An 8,481-nucleotide genomic window follows, 5' to 3' on the forward strand; every position below is an offset into this window, starting at 1 on the left:
TAACCAGAACAAGATTTGAGAAAGGGGGGTGCAGCATGTAAATCCACAATATGGGGGACTCCAGTTTAATTATTCATTGTAGCTTTATTCTGAAGATAAACATCCTTGCCTTTTATTCCTGGCACATGGTGTGGGTAACGTCTGCGTGTTCGCGCCGCGGTTCTCATTGCATACATATATCCATCAGTGCTGTGCTGTGCCGTGCCATGCTAAGAAGGCCTGAGAACGGCGGTAGAAAACACAGGTGCTGGGGCTCTATTTAAGCTGCTCAGCCCTCTGTCCACTCGGTGTGCACAAGGCGAGAGATCACAGCCTGCACCAAGCGCCCCCCACCCCAACACACACACACACACACACACACACACACACAACCTCCATATGTGCTGTCCGTGTAAGGCTATACGTGTGCGCGTGTGCGCGTGAGAGAGGGGTGGGTAGGTGGGGGGGTTGTGTTCGGTTGAGTAAGCCAGAGTTAGGTTGCTTTCATGTTATGCTTGTTTTAAAAAGATGAGGCTTGTGCAATGGCAGTTCACACTAATAAGCATTAGACTGGAGTATTCCTTGACCCCCACACACACACACACACACCTCCCGACTTGAGTATGAAAGAGAGACAGAGTATGATCTATAGACGGTAGCCCACATATAATGGAAGCTTACACACCGCTGATCCTGTATCATCGCCTCCTGCCTTGTGTGACCTCCAAATTGCAATTTAATAGAACATTTTTCAAACGCTGCTCTTGTCTTGGAGAGTGTGTGTGTGTGTGTGTGTGTGTGTGTGTGTGCATGTGATAAATGGGTGACTGACAGACTGTGTGTGTGATGGGGCTGGGGGGGATGATCAGTTGACAACAAGCAGCAGGTGCATGGCGCCTGCCTGGCAAAAACGCGCACAATTTACGCACCTCATGGACGCACAAAATCAAAATATCACAGGACGCTTACCTGCTTACTAAGGCGCCGAATTATAAAGCTGTTGACCCGACCCCACATCCACACACCACTCTTAGCATATAGCCTGTTTTTCAATATCAGGACAGTTGAGTTAATTGAGTTTTATGGCACTTTTTAAAAAATATCTAATAATCCATTTAGTGTGCGTAAAATCATGAAAAATGCTGCTGTAATTCCTCTTAAATGTTTTTCACTATGTTTTAAGAGTGATGCTAAGGTGAAAATATAGGTAATGATAATGTTTGATTAATGAATATTCGGTTGTTTTGGCCTTTTCAGTGATGCCCAACCAGGAAAGGAGAACAGTAGCTGCCGTCTAAAATCCACAATGATAGGTCATGGTCATGTAACTTAGTATAAATTACAGTCAGGATGAATGCTGCAGCCCCGCGTCTTACCTATTAAAGAAAAGCAGAGAGTGAGAGCAGAAAGTTTAGTGCAAAGGGCCCCGCTCATTCCTACACTGACAGCCGCGCTGCTGAGGCTATAGGAAAAGTGGTGCTCTTTGGGTGCTGCATGAATACACACCAATAGGAAAGTTGTGTTCAGTTAACCGGTGAAATCCGAGAAAAAACAGGGCAGGGCAAGTATTTCTCACCGCCAGACTCTGGCTTAATAGTCCCCCCTCCTTCCTCTTGTTCCCTATAGTTGGACTCACAGTGCCTGCATTAACTTCGGTATACAAGATGTTGCGGTTTGGAATGAAAGGGGAAGGTAAACTACGACCTCTAAGCGGATCATCACGACGCAAACAAGTCAGAGAGAAATCTATTTTTCAGAAGAGCATTCACTCGCACTTTAAGACACTTTAAATCACTCTGACTTAAAATCTGGAAGTCATAAAAAACCCTAATCGTCTTTATGTTGTTGACGTTCATGCAAATCTTGTTTGACAGATGCACAAATGCAAAACAACTTCCAGGCAGCGAAAAGAGAAAAACATGCGAGTCTCTCCATTGTTGCCGCACTTGTCTCACATTCTCGTTTACTCTCATGTAAGTATCACACACAGAGATTACTCCTCGCTAAGTTCCTTTGTCTTGTGATCCATATTTGAGTTGACAGATCACGAACAAGAGCTCCCCCACTGTTAATGACCCCAGCCAGCAACAGATAGACTCACACTTCCAGCACTTTTTTTTCTTTTTTACTGCTGCCACTCTGGCCTACATATGTTAGCAGCGAGGACAATCATGTAGACCTGTTTACATGCGTCTCATTTACATGCTCTAATGGAAAATCACTATGATATTTCATTAACATTGACTTTTGGTGTGTCTTTGGTATCGTATAATATTCTTAACACAGACATTTGTGGCAATATATTATAAATACACTATTTGTGTTCATGAAGTAGGAGCGCTCCCATAAAGGAGTGGAAGTTTGCATGTTTTGCTGACTTTTTTAAAAGCATAATTTCAAACAAACACGTCGCTTTTATTATTTTTCCCCTCGCTTAAGTTAAGTTTATATCTGCATATTTACACTGCGTTTCCACAGCCTTGGGATAATGAACGTAACGTTGCGCAAATGAAGCCCCATTCATCGCTTGTTTTGTATTCATGAGTCCCTATCTGTGGCTCCATCTCTCAGATAGAGCCCTAATCCTCGTGTCCTCCTTTGCCGATAAAAATGCTCTTCAGTTTACGATTAATTTAATCTCAATCATAGCCGGGACTTGTCGCTGCCAATAAAACTTGTGGAGTGCGTAAAATGGAGAGAGGTGGGGGTTTGTGTGTGTGATAAGGGTCTGGTGGTGCGGCGGTGCCATGGCCCCTCGGTGCTCTTGATAGGGCCTATCTGTCTCTGGCAGGCCGATTTAAGACCCGGAATGGGTTTAAAATATGATTTACTTCATCTGCAATCGGCTGCCAATGAGTGCGGCGGGAGGTGGTTTGTTTCAGCCAGAAACAAGGGGAGCTGAGCTGTGCGTTTGTGTGCGTTATGGCCTCGGTTATTTTAAGATCACGGGCCTATTGAATCGTATGGCTGAAGCTTCTGACACACTTTTTTGTGTTTTGATTGGAGTGTGCGTGCAGATAGTTTATGCGCACATTTCATCCAGAGAAGACTGATTAAAAAAAACATTATCCATAAGTCAGGTCGAAAGTATCTAACACCGCTTTTTACTTTAACACAAGCTAACACAATTTTAACTTTTGTTAAATTAAAGCAGACTTAGCGGAGAAGATTTCACTTTACAGCAGTAATTTTTATGACTTTAAGGTTGTTTAATGTTTTTACACCCCTGTGCCCATAGCCTGCTTTGTTAATAACTTGTATCCATCAGATTAACAAATGAAACGAGTCTAATTAGGCTCGCTTTTGTACCAGAACTGGTCTCTATTCTAAATGTTAAACACCCCCTTCTAGCCTCTTTTGCGTGCGCATTTATTCACACTGACACCGCCCCAAAGTATTTTATATTCAAGCTTTCAGACTTTGCACAAAATTGCCAAACATCCTGCAAAAATATCCAAACATCCTGTTCATCCCTGACACACAGTAGGCCCACATGAGCTTGTTGGAAAGTTTCAGCTGTCTTAGAAAAATCAGGGAGAAATCTGCAGCTTTTTACCCTATTGATGTCGCCGCGGTAGCTTTTTCTGCCACTTTCTAAAAGTCCTGCGGTCTCCCTGAGCCAAACAGCAGCCCCTGTCCTACTTTCTGCTGCTAAAGATGACTGCAACACTCACAGACACTCGAGTTGCCCGCAGTTAATACAGCGCCGTATTAACATGAGAGGAAATCCTCAGCGCAGCTTTAGCAAAGCAAAAAAATCTTTTGCGCAAGTGTTTCCACCAAAACTATACTTTCTGCAACAGTGTCCTATAGCAAATCTGCCCCAGTCTGTAGCATAATTGGTTGGGGATTTAGATGGAAAGGGACTGCAGGAGAGAAAGCCTTTTTTTGGAGGGGGAAATGGTTCTCGTCCGAGGAAGAAAAGCTCTTTTCAGCGGGCCACAATGGGAGATTGGGACAGGGGAGGAGTCCCATCGTGATTAGCCCATTTAATGGCGCGTTTACTTAATTTCTGTATTCACTAGCAACGGTAAACAAAAGAGGAAATAGCACTCACATTTTTAAGTGCTGCATGACGTTGACGTTTGCCAGAATTAGTATACAGAGGCAGACATATAGGGCGAGTTTACCTACATCACATGGCAAAGATAGGAAATATGACATCTGGAAAATAGAAAATCAATAAAGTATCACATTTTAGCTGCAACATTAGTTTGCGTTTTGTCCCCGCAAAAGCGCAATGTGATCTTAAAATAAACCGAGTCAACTTTGCTCCGGAAATAATTTGAGGTAAATTCACCCATCTGAGTGCAAAACGCGTAAGCCATGATGAGCATTAATGCTCCCACAATCCAATAATGACCCAATATGAACATGTGTTTAGCCACTTATCAATGTCCTTATCCGTAATCGGATGGAGAGACAGACATCATGCAAAGAGGTATAGCAAATTGAATACTGTATTTGATTTAGAAATGTATGGTACATTAACATAATAACCACGCAAGAAAGAAACATTGAATAGGCTAATGTAAATAAGCGCTTTGGGCGACCTTGGGGCGGCAGAGAGGAGAGGGGGTGGGGGGGCAGCCTGTAGTCTTGAATAAATGTAATAACAAGCAATTCCACTTTTCTTTTTCTTTTTTTTTCTTTTTTTTTTTTTGCATAAATGTAAATTTCAACATGTCGTTATCAACCCCCCAAAAACAACAAAAACGCCTAGAGCACTTCTAAGTTTTGACAAATATTTTATGTAGGAACACCAAGTCAAGAAAAGTGAGGAAGGGATAGAAAAGAGGATGAGACGGGGGGGAGAGCAATAATTATGTACAAGCATATTTCTACACGTATATTACAGACCGGGAGAATGATCGCATTATTTGAGATATACATAATTCAATATAAAATTTTGAAAATAAAAATAAAAATCTGATACAGTCATAAACGATTCCGTTCGACATTTTTTTAAAACCATGTACCCCACACAGGCAGTGACAGAAGTGTATTTAAAAAAGGTGCTTACGACTTAAAATGATTGTCTGATGAACACAAAGTAAAAACAGGATTGCATCTTGTCTGCATGGCGGCTGCTTCGCCGTCATCATCATCACCATCATCATCAGCACTTGGACTAAAAAAAAAAAAAAAACAACAAAAAAACGGAGATGAGGAAGAGAGAAAAAAACAAAAGCGACGAAGACACCAAGACGATCTGTTTTTATTCCCTCTGATCGATGTTCCTGATGGAAAATCTTGCATTCAGGTTATTCTCCCTGATTACAAAATTTAAAAAAAGAGAGACATGCAAGTAGTCTAGTTGTAGTGGTGGTGGTGTGGGGGTATGAAGAGGAGGGGGAGGCGTGGGTCCTTTGAAAGCGCTTTTAATAATAAAAAAAAAACGACGTGCTTTTATCTCTTTTTATTTTAATATTTATATCAATCGGTCCTTTTTTCATCCGCGATATTTCATAAGTCTTTTTTTCTTCCTCTCAGGTCCATTTTCCCTGTAAATATTTCTCTTTTTGTTTGTTTTTGTGTGTTTCTTTTTTTCTCCTCTCCGTATCATACATCGCACTCCGAGTCGCTGGATGTGACGGACAGGATGGACGTCCCAGTATCAACTCTCTCTGTCATACTGGAAACGCTGGTGGTCGGACTGGCCGCGGTTGAAGGCGACTCCGCCGAGCTGTGAGGGGTGAGGCCGGCCTCTGACAGGGACCTCATACCGCTCGGTCCTATTGCTTGGTGCTGGAGCCTGCGAGAAGAAAAGAAGCGAGGAGGGGAGGGTAAAAAGAAGGGGAGAAAAAAAATGAGAGAAATGGCAATTAGACCTGAGAATGTCCCCCTTTCCCCTCCTCCTCCTGCAAAATAGGGGTTCAAACTCGCCTTTCTTTCCCCCTGCCGGCCCCAGCCATGCATGCATGCTTTTATCAAATAGCCAGCTTTCAGGGGACAAAACACAGCACTATTTAGACTACCAAATGTTAGAAGAAATTGGGGTTTTTTGTTTTGTTTTGTTTTGTTTTTCTTCTGCAAAAGTAGGCAACGCGCAAGTCAGCAATCTGGCGTTTAAATTACGAGTCATATCACTGTAGGAAAAGTAAAACTTTTATAAAAGGTACTTTTCTACAAAAACAGCTATTTCATTCTGCTTTTATTGTCGCCATCATTTACCATTACGTTGATCATTATTTTTATTCAGTGCTGCACGGTTTTATTTATCCTACAAATCCAAAAGACTCTGCTGTTTCATAACCAAATTGTTATTATTTGTTGAAATAAAATATAGGCCTTGAACCAAAATATCGTGAGGCTTTGACCACAGATGTATTTCAGTCTGATGTATGAATGAGTGACGTCGAGGTCCAGGTTACTCCAATCATCCTAAATGTTTATCTCCAATCCACTCATGATAATAACTCCATCACGGCGGGATAATGTCAGGCTGGAAATATATCTCTTCATTTAGCAAAAAAGATTAGAATAGTGTTCATATGGCTTAGTGCTCTCCGAGGTATTTTCTAATCAATTATAGCATTTCAATGGAATGATACCACACTTAATGTTATGAATACAGCCTATGTCTTCTTTTAATACGCGTGCTCATTTTTGTCAAGTAATATCAATAATATCTCTGTTATCCTTTGAGATAATCTTTTTTCAACAGTGCTAAGTTACATGTTAGAATGATAAATGTGGCTACGCTACGCTGTGTAGCTTAAATAAATAGTTACATAGCCTTGGTAGCAAACACAATAATATTTAAAATTATTTGCAAAATAAAACAATTTGAAATGTATTTAAAGGTGAAGATAAAACAATTTAATATTTGTCCAAATACATATAAAGAAGTATCCCGTCCTGTTTATTTTATACTTTTTGCTTTTAACTGATTAAAAATATTTCACAGGGATGTTTGCACTGCTAACATCTAAATAGTGGCTAAACTATAAATAAGTGAAATACAGTAATGTTTCTATATTTAATTTGATCACTCTGTGAGTTATTACAGCACTTTCACTCTCACGGAAAACGTAAACAAGCTGTTTCTATGTAAAAACACTCGGCTATAATCGTCTTTTCAGTTTAACAGCGAACCCGTTTGTGATTTTATTATTATTAGGAGTTATTTGAACGCCAAACTTGAGTTTTAACATTAATAGTTTATTTTTCTCTGATAAATCCACATTGTGTTAAAAATATCCGCAAAGTTAAATTTTATATCTGCCGAAAATAAGGTCCTCGCAATAAAAAAAATAACATCTTGTACTTTCAAAATGTAGTTTTAGATATTTCAAACAACAGAAATAGTGTTTTCGGTGTTCAAGCTGATTTCACTTCATAACAAAAATGTCGCCGCAGCCTGCTCCCTCCCCCTGCCAGACAGACTCGTCCTCTCACCAGACAGTCTGTCCGTAAACACAACTACATGTTTCATAAAAAAATATATCCTCTTTTTCTTGTCATTTTTATACCTTTTAGACAAACTTTCTTGCATTGTTGTGTTTTGTCAGCGAGGACAAAAAAAAATCACCAACCTGTTTTTGGCCGCCGCGGCTCTGTCTCGTTGCCTCCGATTTTTAAACCAGTTTCCGACCTGTGTAGGAGTGAGTCCAGTGGCTTGAGCCAGTTCCCTTTTCTTGCTGGGGTTTGGATATGGGTCCTGAAGGTACCACTCCCTCAGCAGGCTCCGTGTCCGCTCTTTGAAACAGTGCGTCTTCTGCTCGCCGTCCCAGATGGTCCGAGGCAGCGGAAACTTCTTCCGCACCCGGTACTTATCGACCGGTCCGAGGGGACGACCGCGGAGCTTCTCGGCCTCCTGGTAGTGTGCTTCCAGCCACATGGCCTGCAGTTTGCCGTGCGAGTCCTTGGTGAACTTGTGGTTCTCCAGGATGTGGTAGAGGTCTCTGAAATTCCCCGTGTGGAAAGCCACCACCGCCCGGGCGCGCAGGATGGACTCGTGCTTGTTGATCGCCTCGCATGCTCCCGGAGCCACAGGCAGGGACCAGAGGAAGCGGCCCAGCCGCTCGATGTCTCCGGTCTCTTCCAGCGTCTCGCAGACGCTCGCCACCTGCTCCGGGGAGAAGTTGAGGGTCGGTAGCTGAAACATGGACAAGTCTTCTGGAGACCTGGTGGTGGGAGCGCTGTTCGCCAGGAGCACAGGGCGATCAGCGAAGTTTGGTAGGAAGAAATGGGAGGGATAAAGCTCTAAAGGGGATCTGAAAACCATGGAAATGACCTGAGAGAGAAAGAAAATTATCGAGAAAAAGGAAAAACCGAAAAAATACGGCAAGTAAAAAAGATTGAATGATTCAATGGCTATCGCCTAATGACACCAGCCTCATAATATCTCCCCCCTAAATCCGCCGTTGAGTGTAGCATTGAAACATTTTGTTTCCCTTTTCTATTGGTCTTCTTGGTGTCGTTGTAGCGTTGTCATGGCAGCCCTGCCAATCACTGTCAAGCGTGCCAATCATTAGCCAGTACGTAGCGCGAGGCTTT

General features: G+C 42.1%; 1 protein-coding gene across 1 annotated transcript; it reads right to left on the reverse strand.

The window, feature by feature from the left end:
• Positions 1 to 4,707: 4,707 nt before the first annotated feature.
• six3a (SIX homeobox 3a) lies at positions 4,708 to 8,366 on the reverse strand. Its single transcript, XM_042502451.2, has 2 exons — positions 7,518 to 8,366; positions 4,708 to 5,734 (listed from the first exon to the last, which is right to left on the reverse strand). The coding sequence occupies exons 1-2, from the start codon at positions 8,207 to 8,209 to the stop codon at positions 5,542 to 5,544; spliced, it is 885 nt and encodes a 294-aa protein (XP_042358385.1). The 5' UTR covers positions 8,210 to 8,366; the 3' UTR covers positions 4,708 to 5,541.
• Positions 8,367 to 8,481: the final 115 nt, after the last annotated feature.

This window comes from Plectropomus leopardus, chromosome 13, assembly GCF_026936395.1.
Source record: "Plectropomus leopardus strain MGB_pleo_1.0 chromosome 13, ASM2693639v1, whole genome shotgun sequence".
Lineage (NCBI taxonomy): Eukaryota > Metazoa > Chordata > Actinopteri > Perciformes > Serranidae > Plectropomus > Plectropomus leopardus.